At 45.2% G+C, this 24,150-nt stretch overlaps 1 protein-coding gene across 1 annotated transcript; it reads right to left on the bottom strand.

Moving 5' to 3' along the window:
• Positions 1-2,182: 2,182 nt before the first annotated feature.
• On the bottom strand, positions 2,183-3,397 carry LOC138766625 (circumsporozoite protein-like). Its single transcript, XM_069944217.1, has one exon. The coding sequence runs from the start codon at positions 3,395-3,397 to the stop codon at positions 2,183-2,185; it is 1,215 nt and encodes a 404-aa protein (XP_069800318.1).
• Between the last annotated feature and the right edge of the window lie 20,753 nt (positions 3,398-24,150).

Raw genomic sequence — 24,150 nt, 5'->3', positions numbered from 1 at the left:
TCTCTGCCTCCCTACTTCTAAAGGTGGCGCTCAATGCCCAGATATTAGATTATATCATTTAGCCGCTCTCTTTCGCCACGCTAAAGATTGGATTATGGACACGTCATATTTCTCCAATATTTTAATTGAGAAAGCTTTAGCAGCACCTTGGCCTTTACCCACCCTGCTACATGCTACATTACCAGAACTACCCCCAGAAATTAAGAGAAGTGTTATCTTTAAAGACACCATTGCCACGTGGAAGGCGATACGAAAATTATATGGTTTACCCTTTTGCCTATCGAAAAGATTTCCTCTGTGGCATTCACCACTTTACCCACCTGACTCAGACAAATTGGATTACTTGGAGTGGCAGAGTGCACATGTTTCTTCTGTTGGGGATCTGCTGGATACTAATTCCAACACTTTCTTATCATGGGATATCGTCAGAACACAATTTAAATTGTCTTAATTTAATTTACCTCAATATGATTCTATAATTGAATTTCTTACTTCCAGAGTACGGAACATAGCAGAAGCAGAAAGTGATATAGAGTTTGATAATCTATTCCCAACACCACCGGTTCATAATTCTTTATCACATACATATGGAGAACTTAGATCACGCTCTCAAAAGAATTTATCTAGAAATTTTTTTTTCAAAAAATGGTCCTCCGTAAATTTTCAGAGGATCTGACCCAACAAATATTGCGAGGATCTCAACTAGTGCATTCTGCCACTCCCAATGTGGTTCTACGTGAAATACATTTCCGCTTTATACACAAGGCTATATATGCCTTTAATATTCCTTTTTCCAACTCCCACACTTCTCACATAAACAGTTGCCCGAAATGTTCACTTCCTAAAGCAGACTTGTGTCATTGTGCCTGGGCCGCCACGCGAGTGCAGGAATATTGGGAATCTTTTGTCCACTTGGGGCCATGCCATACCACTTCTCCATCTTAGTTATCTTTTTCATTTTATTGATATAGACTCTACTACTCCCTCTCCTAAATTACTTACTTCTAAAGGAATTCATTTAACTCTATTAGTTTCCCTGAAATGTTTATTAAGACCCTGGATACTGGATACTCTACCAGACATTTCTCAGGTAATCTCCGCTCTGATCTTTCATTGGGAACTTTTGGATGTATTGCGCACCAAAGAAAAATCAACAAAAACATTTATGTCCAAATGGACACAATTTCTAATTCATGATTTTACTATAGAAGAGAGAGACTCTGTCATTAATCAATTTAAGGACACTGATTGGTATTGCATGGCCGCCCAAAGGGAACTCTGGGAGCACTCCAAATATCTTAAGCTTTTCCCTTTCTCTGTTACAGACAATTCTCTCCATTCTATTGGTAGCATATTTGAATATCTGACATATATACCATGTTTTAAGGTGATATTATAGGTTACTGTTTTTGGTAAGACTACATTGTATTGTATATGATAATATGTCTTTTAAGGTTATTACAAAGGCTCATTGTATCTGTATGATATTGTAAACATACAATCCTTTGTTGCCTGTGAGCGACTTTCTTTTTGAATATGTAATGAATTTTCAATATGTATGTTCAAATATTACATAAGCCACTAATAAAATATTGTTAAAAAAAAATAAATAAGAGGGGCTTAGCCGTGTTACAGGACAACGCTAAGCCCGGGCTTCTGATGGACACCATCTTCCAGACTGTGTCTACTACCGAGCCCCACATAAAGAAAATAACACATAGAAATAAATAAAGCTCCCCAAGACCACTTTCTTTGTTCTTTGGCTTCTTCCTGAAGTAGATCAGGTCTTTCTGAAAAAGAAAAAGTAAAAAAAGTAAAATCAGAATAAAGCGTTGTCTGTGGTTACTGCCATGGGGTTTCTTTGTTAGAAGCAGAAAGTTTTGGCAAACAATGTGTCAAAGCTTTCTGCTTTTGCCAGAGAAACCTTGTGGCAGTAAACAATTGACCTGATGTCTGACCCTTGGAATCTACTTACAGTAAATTGAGATGCACAAAGTATTCTTTCCTGTCCCTGATGTGGTTTGCACAGCTCTATACAGTAATAGCTGTTAAGGTAAAGTTTGTTGCCTTGTGCATTATTGTTGCCTTGTGCATTATTGGTGCCTTGTGCATTGCCTTGTGCATTATTGTTGCCTTGTGCATTGCCTTGTGCATTATTGTTGCCTTATGCATTATTGTTGCCTTATGCATTATTGTTGCCTTGTGCATTGCCTTGTGCATTATTGTTGCCTTGTGCATTGCCTTGTGCATTATTGTTGCCTTGTGCATTATTGTTGCCTTGTGCATTGTCTTGTGCATTATTGTTGCCCTGTGCATTGCCTTGTGCATTATTGTTGCCTTGTGCATTGCCTTGTGCATTATTGTTGCCTTGTGCATTGTCTTGTGCATTATTGTTGCCCTGTGCATTGCCTTGTGCATTATTGTTGCCATGTGCATTGCCTTGTGCATTATTGTTGCCTTGTGCATTATTGTTGCCCTGTGCATTATTGTTGCCTTGTGCATTATTGTTGCCTTGTGCATTGTCTTGTGCATTATTGTTGCCCTGTGCATTGCCTTGTGCTTTATTGTTGCCTTGTGCATTATTGTTGCCTTGTGCATTATTGTTGCCTTGTGCATTGTCTTGTGCATTATTGTTGCCTTGTGCATTATTGTTGCCTTGTGCATTGCCTTGTGCATTATTGTTGCCTTGTGCATTATTGTTGCCTTGTGCATTGCCTTGTGCATTATTGTTGCCTTGTGCATTATTGTTGCCTTGTGCATTATTGTTGCCCTGTGCATTATTGTTGCCTTGTGCATTATTGTTGCCCTGTGCATTATTGTTGCCTTGTGCATTGCCCTGTGCATTATTGTTGCCTTGTGCATTGCCCTGTGCATTATTGTTGCCTTGTGCATTGCCCTGTGCATTATTGTTGCCTTGTGCATTGCCCTGTGCATTATTGTTGCCTTGTGCATTATTGTTGCCTTGTGCATTGCCCTGTGCATTATTGTTGCCCTGTGCATTGCCTTGTGCATTATTGTTGCCCTGTGCATTGCCTTGTGCATTATTGTTGCCCTGTGCATTGCCTTGTGCATTATTGTTGCCCTGTGCATTGCCTTGTGCATTATTGTTGCCTTGTGCATTATTGTTGCCTTGTGCATTGTCTTGTGCATTATTGTTGCCCTGTGCATTGCCTTGTGCATTATTGTTGTCTTGTGCATTATTGTTGCCCTGTGCATTGCCTTGTGCATTATTGTTGCCCTGTGCATTGCCTTGTGCATTATTGTTGCCCTGTGCATTGCCTTGTGCATTATTGTTGCCCTGTGCATTGCCTTGTGGAATGTTTCCAGTTGTTTCCTGTCTTACATCACTTAATCGACATTCTGTTATAGCTTTACGCTGAATGTGGCTCGTGACCATCTCTCAGTTCTGAATGTGGCTCCCAAGGTAAGAAAGGTTGGGGGCCACTTTCCTACGGACAGGTATTGTGTTTTCTTTGTTGGGGGTTTAAGTGTTTAGAGACTAAGGGTACTATTACACAAAACGATAATCGTCCAAATCGGGCCTATCCAGCCGATTATCATTCCTTGTAATAAAGACAACGATCAGCCGATGACAACGATCGTTGATTTAGATTGTGACCTATAATTGTCAGGCGCCGACCGCATATCGCTATGTGTAATAGCTGCCAGCGCTGACCATTAGCAAAGAAGAATAATTACCTATCCAGGCTGCAGGGCTCTTCTTGCTCTGTGCTTCTCCCCAGCTTCACAGCGGTCTGTCTCAGCTGACAGACCGCTCAGCCAATCACAGGCAGGGACCGCTGCGGCCAGTGATTGGCTGAGCAGCCTGTCAGCTGAGACAGACCGCTCTGAAGCTGGAGCGCTCGGGACCCAGGGAGAAGCACAGAACAAGAGGAGCCCTGCAGCCTGGATAGGTAATGTATACAGTTTAAACAAGGGCTGCAAGAGCATCGGTAACAATGTCCCTGCAGCCCTTGTTAAACGATTATCGGGCCGTGTAATAGGCCCAGTGAAGAGCGCTGATCTAGCAGATTGGCGCTCGTTTACATTTATAAGCGGCCCTTCACCGGTCCATGTAATAGTTCCCTAAGCGACCACTAGAAGAGGTGAACTAGAAGAGTATGGCTGCCTAATTCTCATGTGTTCCTGAAATTGAGCGGGGTCTGAAGACGTAGGGGTCACTGTGCATAGTTACGAGACCATCTACTATATTACTCTGTGCTATTATTTGCTGGAGTGTTTATAAGGGCTTCTTCCACTTCATTCGTGATGCTTCCTCATAAATCCTGTAACTTATGTGATATTAGGACCCCTGAGGGTCTGAAAACGATGGAACTTAAAGGGGTTGGGTCAGCCTGTAAAATAACCACATCTGTTTATGGGGGGAACAACCACTGGGGTCCCCCACAATCTGAAGACCTGTGACCCTGTCACCAGTGGCGTCACTACCATGAAGGCAGGGAAGGTGACTGCTATGGGGCCCCTGCAGGAAAGGGGCCCGAGGAAGCCTGCCCTGCCTTCATGGTAGGTACCGACCACTGTACCCCCAGGGGTCCAGAGAGGAAGAGGGACCCCCACTGCACTGTTCAGCCCCCTCACTGTAGTGCCAGGTAAGTGGGCTGAACAGAGGAGCAGGACCTGCCAGGTCCTGGGGCACATGAGAGGGATGAAGGACCTTTGGGTCACATGACCCAAAGGTCCTGAATACTTCTATGTGAAGATCAGCCCGAACTACAGGAGGAGGAGGGGGAAGCCTGGGAGCTGTAAGTGCTGTGTATGTGTGTCAGTGTGTGTATATATGTGTCTGTGGGTATATATGTATATGTCAGTGTGTGTATATATGTATCTGTGGGTATATGTATATGTCAGTGTGTGTATATATGTATCTGTGGGTATATATGTATATGTCAGTGTGTGTATATATGTATCTGTGGGTATATGTATATGTCAGTGTGTGTATATATGTATCTGTGGGTATATGTATATGTCAGTGTGTGTATATATGTATCTGTGGGTATATATGTATATGTCAGTGTGTGTATATATGTATCTGTGGGTATATGTATATGTCAGTGTGTGTATATATGTATCTGTGGGTATATGTATATGTCAGTGTGTGTATATATGTATCTGTGGGTATATGTATATGTCAGTGTGTGTATATATGTATCTGTGGGTATATATGTATATGTCAGTGTGTGTATATATGTATCTGTGGGTATATGTATACAGTATGTCAGTGTGTGTATATATGTATCTGTGTATATATTTATATGACAGTAATTGTATGTATCTGTGGCTATATGTGTGTGTATGTCAGCAATGTCTGTAACACTGGTGTATATGTGTGTTTGTGTATGTCAGTAGTGTCTCAAGTGATTGACAGGTTTGCTCCCAAAGATGTTCTGCAGCAGCTTCTATTAATGCTGGGCTCTAATAAAAGAACCCACCACTAATATCTGCTGCATTTTCTTTTATTTCTGGTTGAGTATTTCTTATTACACTGAGATGATTTCCCTGTATACAGTCTACTCATGGTGTATACATCAGCACTAGTGTCATCACATTACAGCGTATATTTGTGTGTATGTCAGTGGCGCATCTGTATATATGTTAATGGTGCCTCTGTGTGTGTATATGTGCCTCATTTTCTGTGTTTGGCGAGGGGGGGGGGGGGGGGGGGGGTAGGGGAGCGTACAGGATTCATGGGGCCCCGTACAGTTTTTTGCTATGGGGCCCCATGAATCCTAGCTACGCCCCTGCCTGTCACAATGGAGCAGCGGGTCAGGCACCCAATTCAACCCCCATCAAACCTTCAAAGCTCTTAATATCCCAGAAGTTGCATATTTTGTTAGGATCAATGAATATATGTCACCTCTTCTGTATTGTTTGTGTTGCGTTGACAGTATAAGTAATGGACATAATGTGAGAAGTACAAGATGCTGTTAGGAATGTGACTCTGCTCCTCGGTCCGTCTCGGGCGGCTGAGGAAGCGCTGAGTTTCTGCCTGTTTTTTGCATTGTGTCTGTCTGAATTGTGTTTGAATTTACCAGCCACACCTGCCTTGCCTGTCAGACTTCTGGCGGTGCAGGGGTTAATGTACTGCTAGATCTGCTCAGCTGAACTTGGTGCTGGGATCAGGGCTGCTCCAATCAGCTGCTGGACCCAGTCTCTGATCCGGGGTAAATTGCAGCAGGCTTCTCACTTCCCTGCTGACTATTAGAGTTTACTCGCCTGCTCAGCTCCCTGTTCATTTACTCTATCCTCTGTGTTCCTGACCTTCTGCACCTGACCCTGACTGTTCTCCTGCTTACTGTTTTTGTACTACGCCGCCCGACTGTTGCTGACCTGGTTTGTCTGCCACCTCTTATTGTGTTTGTTTGTCCGTGCTTTGTGTTCCACGTATTGAGAGCAGGGAACACCTTCGTGGTTGTCCGCAGTCGCCTAGGACTGTCTTGTGGCAAGTAGGCAGGGACAGTGGGCGGGGTCAGCTTAGGGCTCACTGTTGCCTATTAGATGCATTAACTTAGCTTTGTGCCTATATAAACATCATCCAAGACCCTTGAGTTAATGAGCCAATAAATACTGGAGGCAAACGCTGGAGGCTCACCTCTGGGTTCTTCTTCTCCGGTCCCATCCCGGCGTCTTCTATTGTGAAGGCCCGCTCAGGCAATTATAGTCTGATAAGAATAGGACAGCACCACGGCCTGTGATTGGCTGAGTGGACTGTCATTATAGAGACAAGAGTGACAGCCTGCTTAGCCAATCACAGGCCGCGGTGCTGTCCCGTCCCAGCCAGCCTGTGTTTTTTTTTTTACATGAGTGGCTCCATCTCTGCCAACCCCTCTGAAAAAGTTGGCTTCACGAGAATATAAGGGTCATACTATAATGATACTAGTAGAGTCAGTCCCCACAATATAGGTGTGTATCCTTTTGTAGACAGTAAGTTCTTGTCCTCACATCACATGGTTGATAGGTCCCTCCTCTCCCATTGTATCCAGCTCTTCAGCGATTCTCACACAACGTGTAATGTGACATAATCATTGAGGAAACAATTGCAAAACTGCCAGCTAGATTCCCCTCGGCCCCTGATGTTTTGTCTGGGAGTTAATATACTGGATGTTTGTTATGCAGAGTTGCATCTCCACTACTTGCTATGACTTATTATTAGATGTATTGTTTGTCGACTTGTTTCGCTAAGTCGGCTTTTTTTATTTGATACCGATTGATGTTTGCAGCCAGTTACAGAAATCTAAAAAATAAATAAATAAAAAGTCCGCAATGAGCTTTGAAAACTTCAATAATCTGCCCTTTCACTTGTCTTTGTAGGAAATAGTAACTGTGTATTTCTAATAAAAAGAAATATTTTCTTTATGCACATAAAACGGAATGTGTCTCCAGAAGAGATAGGGAAATGGGTTATATTTCATACAAAAGGGTGAAAGTTTATTTTTCATAGAACTCAATTGTTTCTTTTTTATTGTTATATTTTATTTATTTTTACTCTCATTCAGAAACAGAGAGAGAAATGAAGAGAAGGAGAGAGAGAGAGAGAGAGAGAGAGAGGAAGAAAGAGAGAGAGAGAGCAGGAGAGAGAGACAGAGAGACAGAGAAAGCTCTCCACTTATAGGGATCCTGCTACCCCAATGGTCGCCAAACAAACCAACTGGCGGTGCTCAAAAACAGTGAGAACTTTTCCTTCCACTGATGTCTTCCCTTCCTCTTTTCTTGGCCAAACACTGTTCTTAGTGCAATAGGGTCATGCAGATTCCTGATAGGTTGAGTCTCGATGGGTGGAAGCCCCAACTTTCTGAGGTCAATTACAATATACTATTAAAGATGAGGGAACTTTTCAAAAGTTTGGTTGAGCTGGTTCACTGAACTTTGAGCAGGCTAGACAAATCTAACCTGCTTATAGACTCCTATTATGCTTGGGGCCCCGAGGAGGAGGGTATGACTCTTGCCTTCCTCCTCGGTGCCATTCCCATGCTGTTAGCAGTGTAATCCTTGGTCCGGAGCACCGTTAGGAGCACTGCCCCACCCCCTATCGCCAATCTGGCCCTGTTCTGGCTTATGTGATGGGTAGTGATGAGCGAAAATCCCAATGTTCGGGTCCCGAGCACGAACATAAAAAAAATGATTGTGATCGGTTCGTGTTCGCCGAACATTTACAAATAAATAACGAACGTACAGTAGAAGCGTATATTCCGATCTACACACATGTATACAGATTATCAGGTGCAAAGCGTAAATCACACAGTTGTGTAAGCATTTTATTTTTATTCATTTGCATATAGAATGCGTATGTTTTGGTCTAGAGTTACGCACATACATACAGATTATCAGGTGCAAAGCGTAAATTACGCAGTGGCGTATGGTTCGAATATGTTCAAAAATTATTGTTATAACCATCGCAATCATCAAACAAATTGTAATCGGCGAACATTAACAATTGACGACATGATCGTATGAGCAAACAAACATGTTCAGTCATCACTAGAAATAGGGCAGTGCTCCTAACGGTGCTCCAGGCTGAGGATTTAACTACTAACTGCACAGGAATGGCACCGAGGAGGAAGGTAAGAGACATACCCCGTGTCCATAGGGGGCTATCAACAGGCTAGATTTGTATAATCTTCTGATAGTTCCCCTTTAATTCCCTAAAATAATATAACTTACAATATTTTAGAGAAGTAAGCAGTTGCATACAGTTAGTTTCCTCTATGGTAGCTTCACATAGACACAATCCCTGTGTATTCAGATTGCTTTCTATCCTACAAACTTGTTTTGTGTATATTTACTTATGTTGCTATTTTTCGTTTCCAAATGCAACATTGAAACAAAAGCATGCTCTCTCTCTCTCTCGCAAAACATTTCTTATCTTCTGACCTCTATTCTGGTATAAAGGTTGGTTCCCAGACAATCAAATTGACCTGTTTTGCGGATGATACTTTAATTTACTTAGAAAACCCTGATCTTCAAGTACCAGTTATTTTAGACGCTCTCAAATTGTTTGGTTCTTTCTCTGGCTATAAAATCAACATAAATAAAAGTCAATTGTTGTATCTCACCCCCCCCAGAAGATCTTTGGTGGGCCCAGCGGGAGTCTCCATCGCCAAAACTAGCCTTACTTATCTTGGTATCAAAATTGGTCGTACTCCCACCTCTCTATATTCATTGAATTACCACCCAATATTCAAAAAAATAAAACAGGACTTACAAAGATGGGAGTCCTTGCCCCTTTCGATCCTAGGTCGCACCCACCTAATCAAAATGATGTGTTTTGGAAAATTATTATATCCGCTTTTACTTAAACACCATGATGTGTCCCTGCTCCAATCATATTTTACAAAATTTATCTGGCAATCCAAGAGACCACATATAGCCTACTCTACTTTATGCTTACCTAATTCCAAAGGTGGAGCTCAATGCCCAGACATTAGATTATATAATCTTTCGCCATGCCAAGGACTGGATCACAGGCACATCACAATTTTCTAATATTTCTATTGAAGCTAACCTAGCTACCCCTTGGCCTCTCTCCACCCTTCTACATGCAAAATTACCTGAATTGCCAATAGAAATTAAGAGAAATGTTATTTTTAAAGACACTATGGCCACATGGAAGGCAATAAGGAAATTATACGGATTACCGTTCTGTCTCTCAAAGAGATTTCCTTTATGGCATTCTCCACTTTTCCCAACTCTCACCGATAACTTAGACTATACGGAGTGGAAAACTGCAAACATTTCCTTTATAGGAGATCTACTAGATAATATATCAGGCACCTTCTTAACATGGGATACTATCCAAACAAAATTTAAACTTCCCTCCTTACCTTACCTCTAGAGTAAAAGGTGTTGCAGAAGCAGAGAGTGACAATGAATTCGATAACCTCTTTCTGATACCTGCAATTCATAATTCTTTGTCACATACTTACAGAGAACTTAGATCATATACTCAAAAAAACTTAGCCCAACAAATATTTCAACACAAATGGTCCTCAACAATCCAGTCTTTAGATTTAACACCAAAAATTTTAGGAGGATCCCAGTTAGTACACTCTGCTCCTCCAAATGTGGTCCTATGAGAGGGACATTTTCGTTTTATTCACAAAGCCATATATCCCCAAATGTATCCACTAATTATTTAACTGATTGCCCGAAGTGTCCAACCCCAGAGGCGGATTTGTTTCATTGTGCATGGTCATGCTGACGTGTCCAAGAATTCTGGGACTGTGTACGGCTCTATCTCTCCTCCACTTGGGGACATGCAATACCTCTTCATCCTATTAGTTATCTTTTCCATTTTATTACAAAGGATTCTGATCTCTCTTCGAATACAATAATCTCTTCCAAAGGAATTCACTTAACACTATTAGTTTCCCTAAAATGTTTGATAAAACATTGGATACTAGACACCGTACCTTCTATTTCTGATGTTATCTCTGCATTAAAGGAAATATTTTATTGGGAACTCTTAGCTATAAAACGTTCTAAAGAAAAGTCAACAAAGTCATTTATGTCTAAATGGAAACTTTTTTTACTCCATGATTTTACCACCGAAGAGAGAGAACAAATAATGAATCAATTTAAAGCCACCTCATGGTATTGCATGGTGTGGGAGCACTTCAAACTTCTTAATCTCTTTTTTATCTCATAAGAAACTTTAGTATACCATATTGATAGTATTAGTATATTACTGACATTTACGTTATGTTCGAGGTGAAATTTTTGTTTTTTGTTGTTTTTGTTTTTCTTGAAAATACTTTGTTACTAAATATATGTATATGTGTGTATGTATGTATATGTATGTACACACAGTGCGTGTGTGTGTGTGTGTATATATGTGTATATGTATGTGTGTGCATAGATATGAGAAAAAAGAAAATAGGCATTCTTATACTATAGTATAATAAACATACTCCTGTAGTCGTCTGCGTGCGACATCTTTTTGTCAGATAATATTCAATATTATATGTATGTTTCCTGTTTTTGACAATGCCGTCAATAAAATATCTTTACAAAAAAAAAAAAAAGCATGCTTTAATAAATATACAGAAAAAAAGCCGGGGGGTAGAAAGCAATAGATGTGATTACCGTGTTTTGCTTTCTACCCCTCCAGCATGTTTTCTGCATTCTAACTTTTGTATATTCACAGCATGTGCATGTTCCAAAGATGCTGTTTTTCATTTTCAACAGCAACATTAAAACGAAAACCTGTTGTGATAATTAAACATTCACAAAACAATCCTGTGGGTTACCATAGACCTGTAGGAGGACACCGGGGGAGCGCAGACAGGTAAGTATACAGGTACATTTTTATGTGTATTAAATTGTGTGGCCGTCCTCTTTACCAACTGGTTACGGACTTTGCAAAAAGCTCATTAAGGTTTAGTAAGGAAACTATTTTTTTGCAAAGCTCGGTTCGGTTTGCTCACCTCTACTTACCATAATGTAGATACGAGTCTTAGTACTTAGAAAATAACTAAGGGACAAGTTCAGACCAGTACATAATGTAACAGCCTCTGTAGATACAATATAGAGGCGAGTTGGAACAAGGAAAAATCTTTGCAGCTTTCTGACTATGTTCACACACTGTGTTCCCATCAGTCTGTTTTCAACCATAATCAGGAATGGGTTAAAAACACTGAATCTGTCCAAATCTTTCCATTAGAATTTTGCCCGGTTAGTTCCACTCCTGATTTCGTATGGAAAAAGACTGACGGAAATACTGTGTGTGAACTTAGCCCTATGGTGTTTTATATTTCTTGTCTATACATTGCCTGAACAGGTCTGGTATGATTACAATGGCAGGCGGTAATGGCCGGATGAGAAGTGATTCCTGGGCTTCCTAGTGGGAATTGCCATTGATTTATCACACAGTGACACCGGGCTATGTCACTTGAGTGATCTCTGTAATTTGCAGAACACTATTTATGACCTGCAATAGAAACGTATGTATTGAGGAGCACCTCCATGACATTGTATCTACTACTACAAGGAGGTTCAGCTCCAGTATATATTAGATTCAACTCGGAAACCCGGCAATAGGATTGGGCTATGTTCACACTGAGATTGACTTGAAAACAGAAACTGTGCAAATGTTTCCATTTTAAACTATGGTTACACACGGTAAAATAAGGGTAAAATACAGCCGTAATTTCCAGAATAATATTGTGCTCCATTAAAGTCAATAAGATATTGTCCGGCAGTGCACGCACCGTGTAGACTAACGGCCGCAATTCACTGAACTTGTTTAGACTATGTTCACACACCACTGAAATGACGGCCGTTTTTATTGGATGGGCGTCAGTTAAAGGCGATTAATGGCTGTTATTTTATAACAATAAACAACAGCCATTATTCTAAAATAACGGCCCTTAAATGACGTCCGTCCAATAAATACGGTCATCATTTTGACATTGTGTAGACATGGCTGTGGTCAAACTATGTAAGAAAAAGAGAACAGGCGGACGATTTTGCTATTTAAAAAGACGCCCGTTACTGTCACATTTTAACTGACCTCAATGCATTGAAGTCAATGGGATGACGGACGTTAATGCACACAGTGTATGAAATAACCGACATTGTCTGTGCAGACGTCAGAATAATGAACGTGACAATTATTTTTAAATGTTATTTTTGTTAAGTTTTTTTTTTTCAATGTCTTTTCACCATTTTTACTATTAAATTCAATGGACTTTTTATTTAAAGACAAAGGGCGATCAGTCCACCTGACCTAGAATAATGGACCGACAGCCGTCACTGCACTGACTGACGGCCAGGCAGCCAGGGAACATAGCCATATAGAGGTAAGATGCAGCCAAATGACGGCCTTCATTTTTTTCTTTTCAAAATCGGAGAGGAAAAAACATTGTGGGAAGAAAGCCTATAGCTTTATTTTATTATTTTTAGCTTTTTTGTCTGTTTACATTTTCATTCATTCATTTTCACTCAAAATTCTCACCAAGTTTGGCTTTTATTTTACAGTGTGTGAACATAGCCATAAATTTACCAAACTCCTACGGCCTATGGCTACAGTCATACCGAGTAACATAACACCAAAATATGGCTGGAGTTTATAGTTTACGTTCACACAATGTATTATGATCAGTATTGATCGGTATTTGTAACCAAAATCAGGAGTGAAATTATAATGGAAAGATCTGCGCAGTGTCGGTGTTTTCTGCCCACTCCTGGTAGAAGACACTAGATCCTAGCCTAACACTCTCTTTTTGGCAGATTTATGGTTGCCTTTTGGGTTGGGCTTCATTTTGGCACAAAAATACAGGTATCTTATGCAAATTACTGCCATATTTTTGCTTCCACATGACAGCAGTCTAAAAAGACGGCCAAAATACGCCCGGGAAGAGACGTTGTGTGAACTAGTTTTCAGTGAAAATAAAACAATGTGTGAATAGGTAAAAAAAAATGTCAGATTTATGTAAAAAAAAAAAAAGCTGTAAATAATGAGTATTTGTACCTAATACAGCTGTATGTTTACCTCAAAAGTATGGCCGTGTTTTTGAATTATTTTATGCAGGTTCCTCCTTGTCCACAGTCCTAGACAAAACAACGGCCGTCCCGCGCGATCATTATTGCCAGCCGTAGGTAGCGTTAAACAGCGTTGTTTGTACAGCGTGTGAGCATAGCCTGATACATAACTGTATTTAGAATAAAAGGCTGTAAAAACAATATAAAAAAGAAAGAAAATGAGAATTTAGTATTTTAATCAATATGGTATAATGCAGTAGTTATGGAATAATGAATAAATAATAAAAGCCGCTCTCTGAATATCAAATTTAATGAGTGCAAAGTAACCTAAATTTAAGCTGTTGCTAAGCGAAACTTTACCAACTCTATGGCCGTTCTCTCTACAGTATATACTCTATGGCTGTTCCCCCTATGGCTGTTCCCTCTATGGCTGTTCCCCCTATATCCTTTATGGCTGTTCCCCCTATATCCTCTATGGCTGTTCCCTCTATATCCCCCCTATGGCTGTTCCCCCTATGGCTGTTCCCCCTATATTCTCTATGGCTGTTCCCCCTATATTCTCTATGGCTGTTCCCTCTATGGCTGTTCCCCCTATATCCCCCCTATGGCTGTTCCCCCTATGGCTGTTCCCTCTATGGCTGTTCCCCCTATATCCTCTATGGCTGTTCCCTCTATGGCTGTTCCCTCTATATCCCCCCTATGGCTGTTCCCTCTATGGCTGTTCCCCCTATATCCTCTATGGCTGTTCCCCCTATATCCTCTATGGCTGTTCCCCCTATATTCTCTATGGCTGTTCCCCCTATATTCTCTATGGCTGTTCCCTCTATGGCCGTTCCCCCTATATCCTCTATGGCTGTTCCCCCTATGGCCGTTCCCCCTATATCCCCCCTATGGCTGTTCCCCCTATGGCTGTTCCCCCTATATTCTCTATGGCTGTTCCCCCTATATCCTCTATGGCTGTTCCCTCTATATCCCCCCTATGGCCGTTCTCTCTACAGTATATACTCTATGGCCGTTCTCTCTACAGTATATACTCTATGGCCGTTCTCTCTACAATATATACTCTATGGCCGTTCTCTCTACAGTATATACTCTATGGCCGTTCTCTCTACAGTATATACTCTATGGCCGTTCTCTCTACAGTATATACTCTATGGCCGTTCTCTCTACAGTATATACTCTATGGCTGTTCCCCCTATATCCCCTATGGCTGTTCCCCCTATATCCTCTATGGCTGTTCCCCCTATGGCTGTTCCCCCTATGGCTGTTCCCCCTATATTCTCTATGGCTGCTCCCCCTATGGATGTTCCCTCTATGGCTGTTCCCCCTATGGCTGTTCCCCCTATGGCTGTTCCCCCTATATTCTCTATGGCTGCTCCCCCTATGGCTGTTCCCCCTATGGATGTTCCCCCTATATTCTCTATGGCTGTTCCCCCTATGGATGTTCCCCCTATATTCTCTATGGCTGTTCCCCCTATATCCTCTATGGCTGTTCCCCCTATGGCTGTTCCCCCTATATCCTCTATGGCTGTTCCCCCTATATCCTCTATGGCTGTTCCCCCTATGGCTGTTCCCCCTATGGCTGTTCCCCCTATGGCTGTTCCCCCTATATCCTCTATGGCTTTTCCCCCTATGGCTGTTCCCCCTATGGCTGTTCCCCCTATATCCTCTATGGCTGTTCCCCCTATGGCTGTTCCCCCTATATCCTCTATGGCTGTTCCCCCTATATCCTCTATGGCTGTTCCCTCTATGGCTGTTCCCCCTATATCCCCCCTATGGCTGTTCCCCCTATATCCTCTATGGCTGTTCCCTCTATGGCTGTTCCCCCTATATCCCCCCTATGGCTGTTCCCCCTATATCCTCTATGGCTGTTCCCCCTATATCCTCTATGGCTGTTCCCTCTATGGCTGTTCCCCCTTTATCCCCCCTATGGCTGTTCCCTCTATGGCTGTTCCCTCTATGGCTGTTCCCCCTTTATCCCCCCTATGGCTGTTCCCCCTATATCCTCTATGGCTGTTCCCCCTATTGCTGTTCCCCCTATATCCTCTATGGCTGTTCCCTCTATGGCTGTTCCCCCTATATCCCCCCTATGGCTGTTCCCTCTATGGCTGTTCCCCCTATATCCCCCCTATGGCTGTTCCCTCTATGGCTGTTCCCCCTATATCCCCCCTATGGCTGTTCCCTCTATGGCTGTTCCCCCTATATCCCCCCTATGGCCATCTTTACCCGAGCACCCCTATGCTCGATCATCACTAATAGGCTTTGTCCACACTAGGCTTCCGCAAACTCATGGTTGTGCGCTGGAATACCCACAATCCCAAGGAGTGGGTGGTAGTACAGATGGAAGAGCGTCCGATAGCGTCCGGGTGGGGACATCATCAGGTCCTCATTGCGCAGTCCGTATGTCTGACTCATGGCTGCTCAATAAAGATCTGAAGATGTCACCACGTCGATGCTGTTGGACGTTCTTTTAGTTGTCTGCATGGACGTCACAATAACGATCATGACAATTATTTTTGGACGTTATTCTTTAGTTGGTCAAACACAGTTTTTTCACCGTCCTTTCACCTCTTTTACTTCTTAAATTCAATTAACTTTTCAATTAAAGACAAAGGGCAATCAGTCACCTGACCAAGAATAACGGACCGACAGCCGTCACTGTATTGACTGACGGCCAAACAGCCAAATGACGGACGGCCATGGGAACATAGCCATATAGAGGTAAGAAGCATGGAGTTGGTTTAGTTTCTCTTCGATTGCCCGAACTCATCGGATCTTCATCAGGACACAATTCTGTGGACCGGATTCTCGACTTGGTATCACATTATTCCGCTTTGGATAGAAAAATAAGGGTGAGAGGAATTGTGGAGGAGGCCGCTATATGGAGTTGTGTGGAGTCTGCGGAGGCCGCTATATGGAGTTGTGTGGAGTCTGCGGAGGCCGCTATATGGAGCTGTGTGGAGTCTGCGGAGGCCGCTATATGGAGTTGTGTGGAGTCTGTGGAGGCCGCTATATGGAGCTGTGTGGAGTCTGCGGAGGAGGCCGCTATATGGAGTTGTGTGGAGTCTGCGGAGGTCGCTATAAGGAATTGTGTGGAGTCTGCGGAGGCCGCTATATGGAGTTGTGTGGAGTCTGCGGAGGCCGCTATATGGAGCTGTGTGGAGTCTGCGGAGGCCGCTATATGGAGCTGTGTGGAGTCTGCGGAGGAGGCCGCTATATGGAGTTGTGTGGAGTCTGCGGAGGTCGCTATAAGGAATTGTGTGGAGTCTGCGGAGGCCGCTATATGGAGCTGTGTGGAGTCTGCGGAGGCCGCTATATGGAGCTGTGTGGAGTCTGCGGAGGCCGCTATATGGAGTTGTGTGGAGTCTGCGGAGGCCGCTATATGGAGCTGTGTGGAGTCTGCGGAGGCCGCTATATGGAGTTGTGTGGAGTCTGCGGAGGCCGCTATATGGAATTGTGTGGAGTCTGCGGAGGCTGCTATATGGAGTTGCGTGGAGTCTGCGGAGGCCGCTATATGGAATTGTGTGGAGTCTTCGGAGGCCGCTATATGGAGTTGCGTGGAGTCTGTGGAGGCCGCTATATGGAGTTGCGTGGAGTCTGCGGAGGCCGCTATATGGAGTTGTGTGGAGCCTGCGGAGGCCGCTATATGGAATTACGTGGAGTCTGCGGAGGCCGCTATATGGAGCTGTGTGGAGTCTGCGGAGGCCGCTATATGGAGTTGTGTGGAGTCTGCGGAGGCCGCTATATGGAGTTGTGTGGAGTCTGCGGAGGCCGCTATATGGAATTGTGTGGAGTCTGCGGAGGCCGCTATATGGAATCACGTGGAGTCTGCGGAGGCCGCTATATGGAATTGTGTGGAGTCTGCGGAGGCCGCTATATGGAATTGTGTGGAGTCTGCGGAGGCCGCTATATGGAATCACGTGGAGTCTGCGGAGGCCGCTATATGGAGCTGTGTGGAGTCTGCGGAGGCCGCTATATGGAGCTGTGTGGAGTCTGCGGAGGCCGCTATATGGAGCTGTGTGGAGTCTGCGGAGGCCGCTATATGGAGTTGCGTGGAGTCTGCGGAGGCCGCTATATGGAGCTGTGTGGAGTCTGCGGAGGCCGCTATATGGAGCTGTGTGGAGTCTGCGGAGGCCGCTATATGGAGCTGTGTGGAGTCTGCGGAGGCCGCTATATGGAATTACGTGGAGTCTGCGGAGGCCGCTTTATGGAGTTGTGTGGAGTCTGCGGAGGCCGCTATATGGAGTTGTGTGGAGTCTGCGGAGGCCGCTATATGGAGTTGATAAGATTTACTATGTGAGCGGCAGTAACATTTGGCTGCAGAGATTTCACGCTTTATGGCCGTACACTTTCATATTTCTGACTTCTATATAAAAAAGGAATTTTATACAGTTGTAGTAAAAAACATTGCGAGTTCTGCAGCCTGCGCCTTCTCCCGCATACATCTGTATAATGAAAGGTTTTATGCACGTTTTTATCGGCACGTTTCCCGATGTGCAGAGTAATGTAGAGGCGGTATAAACCTGTGTGAGACGCCAAGGCCTCCCTATTTATTGTTACTGTTACTAGAAGAATCTACAGTCACACAGCGCTCACAGAGTGCCGCCATCTTTGTGATTTAGCTGGCGGAGGCCGCGTCTGGGCAGACATTGACCCTGATGTAATATTTAGACGAGCGGCCAAATGTTTAATACATGAGGATCTAGAAGCGGCTCCTACTGGGAGACTCTGACACAGGTCAGTCCTGAGCCGGGACCCACAGCCGTCAGGTACACCGCTTACATTCATGGGAAAGACGGAAAATGCATAAATAAAAGAATAAAAAATACATAAATAACTGGTATTGTTGTCATTACTGTATATACAAGAATGTATTGTTGTAATTTTATAAATAAATGAATAGCTCCCATAATGCTTTGCTCCCCTCATAGTGTCCCTCGGTGCCCTCTCAGTGTGTCTGCGGTCTTACATGGTGCCACAGACAAGGACATTCAGTCATCATGGTGTCTGGACGCCATTTAATCCCATTGGCCCATTTAGGCAGCCAGGGTCCTTCCGCGCTCTATAAGATGGTAGTAAAGCAGAGCTGTGTTGTATGACCAGTGCTTACTCCTCCTGGTTCTGGGCCCCTCGGCTGTGCTCCATGATGCTCTCTCACCCGGCCAGGTTTCTTACTCTCTGACCTACGTTATATGGCGTCTCCTGAAACATCTGATTAATGGCTCCAAGTCTCCTGGACTCTTCCTGGCTCCAAGTCTCTGATTCCTTCTCTTCAGCAGGATCTTGGACTTTTTCTACCTTTTGCCCCTGATTCAGCTCTTTGCTGATCTTCTGGGTCTGATCTCCTTCTGATCTGAGCTCAGGTCCTGCGCTGTGGGTTCTGACCCAGCCTAAAGTGTCCGTTTATTATTATTACTGTTATTATTTATTTCTAACGCGCCCTTAATTCCACAGCGCTAAACAAGATAATGGGGGGTAACAGGAACACAAAACAAGACTGGAACAACACAAGATAAAAACACATTGGATGAAGGCAAATGGCCGACTGGTACATGGGGGAAAAGGACCCCGCCCCGAGGGCTTACAATCTATACGGGGGTACGGGGAGATAAACAGGAGGTAAAGTGAATACAGTCAGTGTGATGCAGAGTTATTATAGGTTGTAGCCTAGTGTGAAGAGATGGGTTCTCAGGTTACTTGTGAAGGACTTAATGTTGGATGAGAGGCGGATGTGTCGGGGCAGTGAGAGGCGGATGTGTCGGGGCAGTGAGAGGCGGATGTGTCAGGGCAGTGAGAGGCGGATGTGTCGGGGCAGTGAGAGGCGGATGTGTCGGGGCAGTGAGAGCCGGATGTGTCGGGGCAGTGAGGGCCGGATGTGTCGGGGCAGTAAGAGGCGGATGTGTCGGGGCAGTGAGAGCCGGATGTGTCGGGGCAGTGAGATGCGGATGTGTGGGGGCAGTGAGAGGCGGATGTGCCGGGGCAGTGAGAGGCGGATGTGTCGGGGCAGTGAGAGGCGGATGTGTCGGGGCAGTGAGAGGCGGATGTGTCGGGGCAGTGAGAGGCGGATGTGTCGGGGCAGTGAGAGCCGGATGTGTCGGGGCAGTGAGAGGGGGATGTGTCGGGGCAGTGAGAGGCGGATGTGTCGGGGCAGTGAGAGGCGGATGTGTCGGGGCAGTGAGAGGCGGATGTGTCGGGGCAGTGAGAGGCGGATGTGTCGGGGCAGTGAGAGCCCGATGTGTCGGGGCAGTGAGAGCCGGATGTGTCGGGGCAGTGAGAGGCGGATGTGTCGGGGCAGTGAGAGCCAGATGTGCCTGGGCAGTGAGAGACGGATGTGTCGGGGCAGAGAGAGCCGGATGTGTCGGGGCAGTGAGAGCCAGATGTGTCGGGGCAGTGAGAGCCAGATGTGCCTGGGCAGTGAGGGCCGGATGTGTCGGGGCAGTGAGGGCCGGATGTGTGGGGGTAGTGAGAGGCGGATGTGTGGGGGCAGTGAGAGGCGGATGTGTGGGGGCAGTGAGAGGCGGATGTGTGGGGGCAGTGAGAGGCGGATGTGTGGGGGCAGTGAGAGGCGGATGTGTCGGGGCAGTGAGAGGCGGATGTGTCGGGGCAGTGAGAGCCCGATGTGTCGGGGCAGTGAGAGATGGATGTGTCGGGGCAGACCGTCTGCTTGTCAATCCATTTTAAGTTTTCATACCGGGCTTCCTGGCCACCCAATAAACATAGGGGGACACTTACTAAGAAGTCTCATGTGGGTCGGTGTTTATTTTGCTCCAATATATTGTGTGTGGAAATAGAAAAATGGTCATAATAAATGTGTAAAAAGGTGGCAAAAAAAGGCGCAAGTAAATTCCCCTGGTACTAACCAGACGTAGGCCCGCACCAGTATTGACCAGACGTAGGCCCGCACCAGTACTGACCAGACGTAGGCCCGCACCAGTACGGACCAGACGTAGGCCCGCACCAGTACTGACCAGACGTAGGCCCGCACCAGTATTGACCAGACGTAGGCCCGCACCAGTACTGACCAGACGTAGGCCCGCACCAGTATGGACCAGACGTAGGCCCGCACCAGTACTGACCAGACGTAGGCCCGCACCAGTACTGACCAGACGTAGGCCCGCACCAGTACTGACCAGACGTAGGCCCGCACCAGTACTGACCAGACGTAGGCTGCACCAGTACTGACCAGACGTAGGCCCGCACCAGTACTGACCAGACGTAGGCCCGCACCAGTACTGACCAGACGTAGGCCCGCACCAGTACTGACCAGACGTAGGCCCGCACCAGTACTGACCAGACGTAGGCCTGCACCAGTACTGACCAGATGTAGGCCCGCACCAGTACTGACCAGATGTAGGCCGCACCCATACTGACCAGACGTAGGCCCGCACCAGTATTGACCAGACGTAGCCCGCACCAGTACTGACCAGACGTAGGCCCGCACCAGTACTGACCAGACGTAGGCCCGCACCAGTACTGACCAGATGTAGGCCCGCACCAGTACTGACCAGATGTAGGCCTGCAGAAGTAATGCGCTATTTACCATAGTAAAATAACAATACTTTTAAAAGTCTGTAATAATCTGAATACATTTCTACAGGAACAAAATAGATGTAAAAATTAATAAAATCATTTAAAAAAATCCCCAAAGCTAAAATCCAAGCAGAATAAAGTGAGACTCTGGAGCTCTTGTCTCCCCGGCGAGGCGCTGGGCTTGTACGCCGGGAATGAATGTGACTTGTGTCACGGCGCTGATTGTAATAGAAGGAGAAGAAGTGGTGTCAGTTGTGAGAAGGAAATCCTGTAATGGGGATGAAGCTTCACCGGGGGACGCTTAGAAAGTTACCATAGGAGAAAACATTAGAATCAAACAAGGAGATCTTCACATCGCGAGCAGCCGGCTCATTCACACGAGGAGATTACCATGTATTATTCATGACTTCCAATCTGGGAGTTCTTCCAGCACATTCCACTGACTAGCGATGGAGTTTATCAACTGTTCTAAAATCAGCATGTTCCATCTAATGCAATAAGAAGGTCTCTCTGCAATACATGTTTACAGAGCAGCGTGTTAAGCGTAATGAATCCGCGCTACAAGACCCCATACATGAGGACCACAGAAAGTGCCAAGAAACGCAGAATGCAAAACAAACATTCCTATAAGATTGTGCCGGATTCCCATCCATCCAGATGAATGCTAAACGCAGTGCAGCGCGGGCGGCCTCCCGTCACTTACTGTACGTTATAGGGGAGGTCACATGATAATATACAGGGGGAGACGGCCTCACGACCACAGTTCCAGAGATGAAGGTCACAGTTTCTACTTCTTGTTTCCCCATTTTTATTATTTTTGGTACTGATTTACTGACATGAAATACGTCCAGACGTCTATGGTCCAACAACGTCTTGTTTTTTTTTTAATGGCCAGAATTTTGGCTCCTAAACATCCTGAAAAAGACGTTGTGGGAACGTAGCAAAAGGGTGTTTTTGTCTCTTCCAAAGGAGTATGAACCTGATGATGTAAGTCGGTGAAATCACCTGATGGCTGTGCACACTTGGGGTGGCCTAAGGACTAGAGTTGGGAAACACTGACTTAAGGTCCCCATACACTTTAAATTATTGTCAGCTGTATCCACCGCTCGCGTACAACCACCGATAGATGATGGTGCTGCTGATAGAAGTCGGCTGTGATGGAAAATAACACCTTACCCCTTTGTTCGGAGAGAAAAAAGCTGTAGCGAGAGCTCTTTGACTGCGGCTAACAACCCCATAGATAGCACAGGAACGGTGAGCTGTGCCAAGCAGTCTTGTCTAAGGGGCGAATGGGCAGCGGACAGGAGAAATAACTTACGGACAATCGTCAGTTATAGAAGGTGTATGGGGCCCTTAAGACGTTAAGGAGATGAAAAATTAAAGTTGAGACAGTGAGATGTCAGGAAATCCAAGATCAAGACATCAGGAGAAGAGAGATAAAGGCTGAAGACTGAACCATCAGGATAGGCGAAATATGGAGTAGAGGCAGAGTGATTAGGAGAGGAGAGAGAAGGGCTGGAGACAGAGGGATCAGGAGAGGAGAGAGAAGGGCTGGAGACAGAGTGATCAGGAAAGGTGAGATAACAACTGGAGAGAAAGTGATTAGGAGAGGATAGAGGAGGGCTGGGGACAGAGTAATCAGGAGAAGAGAGATAAGGGCTGGAGACTGAGTGTCAGGGGAGGAGAGAGAAGGGCTGGAGACTGAGTGTCAGGGGAGGAGAGAGGAGGGCTGGAGACAGAGTGATCAGGAAAGGTGAGATAACAACTGGAGAGAAAGTGATTAGGAGAGGAGAGGGCTGGAAACAGTAATCGGGAGAAGAGAGATAAGGGCTGGAGACTGAGTGTCAGGAGAAGAGAGATAAGGGCTGGAGACTGAGTATCAGGGGAGGAGAGAGAAGGGCTGGAGACAGAGTGTCAGGGGAGGAGAGAGAAGGGCTGGAGACTGATCCATAAGAAGAGAGAGAAGGGCTGGAGACAGAGTGATCAGGAGAAGAGAGATAAGGGCTGGAGACTGAGTGTCAGGGGAGGAGAGAGAAGGGCTGGAGACTGATCCATCAGGAGAGAAGAGAAGGGCTGGAGACTGAGTGTCAGGGGAGGAGAGAGAAGGGCTGGAGACAGAGGGATCAGGAGAAGAGAGATAAGGGCTGGAGACTGAGTGTCAGGGGAGGAGAGAGAAGGGCTGGAGACTGATCCATAAGAAGAGAGAGAAGGGCTGGAGACAGAGTGATCAGGAGAAGAGAGATAAAGGCTGGAGACTGAGTGATCAGGAAAGGTGAGATAACAACTGGAGAGAAAGTGATTAGGAGAGGAGAGAGGAGGGCTGGAGACAGAGTAATCGGGAGAAGAGAGATAAGGGCTGGAGACTGAGTGTCAGGAGAAGAGAGATAAGGGCTGGAGACAGAGTGTCAGGGGAGGAGAGAGAAGGGCTGGAGACTGATCCATAAGAAGAGAGAGAAGGGCTGGAGACAGAGTGATCAGGAAAAGAGAGATAAGGGCTGGAGACTGAGTGTCAGGGGAGGAGAGAGAAGGGCTGGAGACTGATCCATCAGGAGAGAAGAGAAGGGCTGGAGACTGAGTGTCAGGGGAGGAGAGAGAAGGGCTGGAGACAGAGGGATCAGGAGAAGAGAGATAAGGGCTGGAGACTGAGTGTCAGGGGAGGAGAGAGAAGGGCTGGAGACTGATCCATCAGGAGAGAAGAGAAGGACTGGAGACTGATCCATCAGGAGAGAAGAGAAGGGCTGGAGACTGAGTGATCAGGAGAAGAGAGATAAGGGCTGGAGACAGAGGGATCAGGAAAGGTGAGAGAACAACTGGAGAGAAAGTGATCAGGAGAGGAGAGATAAGGACTAGAGACTGAGCTGTCGGTCTGGTCTCTCATTGAGTTCTTTATCGATAAGATAAAGCAGCCCACAATATATGTGGAAAGAAACTGAGCAACATTTCCAACAAAGATGTATGAGAAAATCTGTAGGTTTTTTACACCATAATAAGTACAACAAATAAAATAAGAATGCATTCACAGGTGCTGGTGATGTTCAGCTTAATGGAGCAGAAATCGATTCTTTGAATGTTTGAGCTTTCAAAATACCCGTGAGAATCAATAAGGTATTCACGAACACAAAG

This window comes from Dendropsophus ebraccatus, chromosome 10 (assembly GCF_027789765.1).
Source record: "Dendropsophus ebraccatus isolate aDenEbr1 chromosome 10, aDenEbr1.pat, whole genome shotgun sequence".
Classification (NCBI taxonomy): Eukaryota; Metazoa; Chordata; class Amphibia; order Anura; family Hylidae; genus Dendropsophus; species Dendropsophus ebraccatus.
The sequence above is the reverse complement of the archived record's forward strand: the minus strand, read 5'-3'. Positions and strand labels throughout refer to the sequence as shown.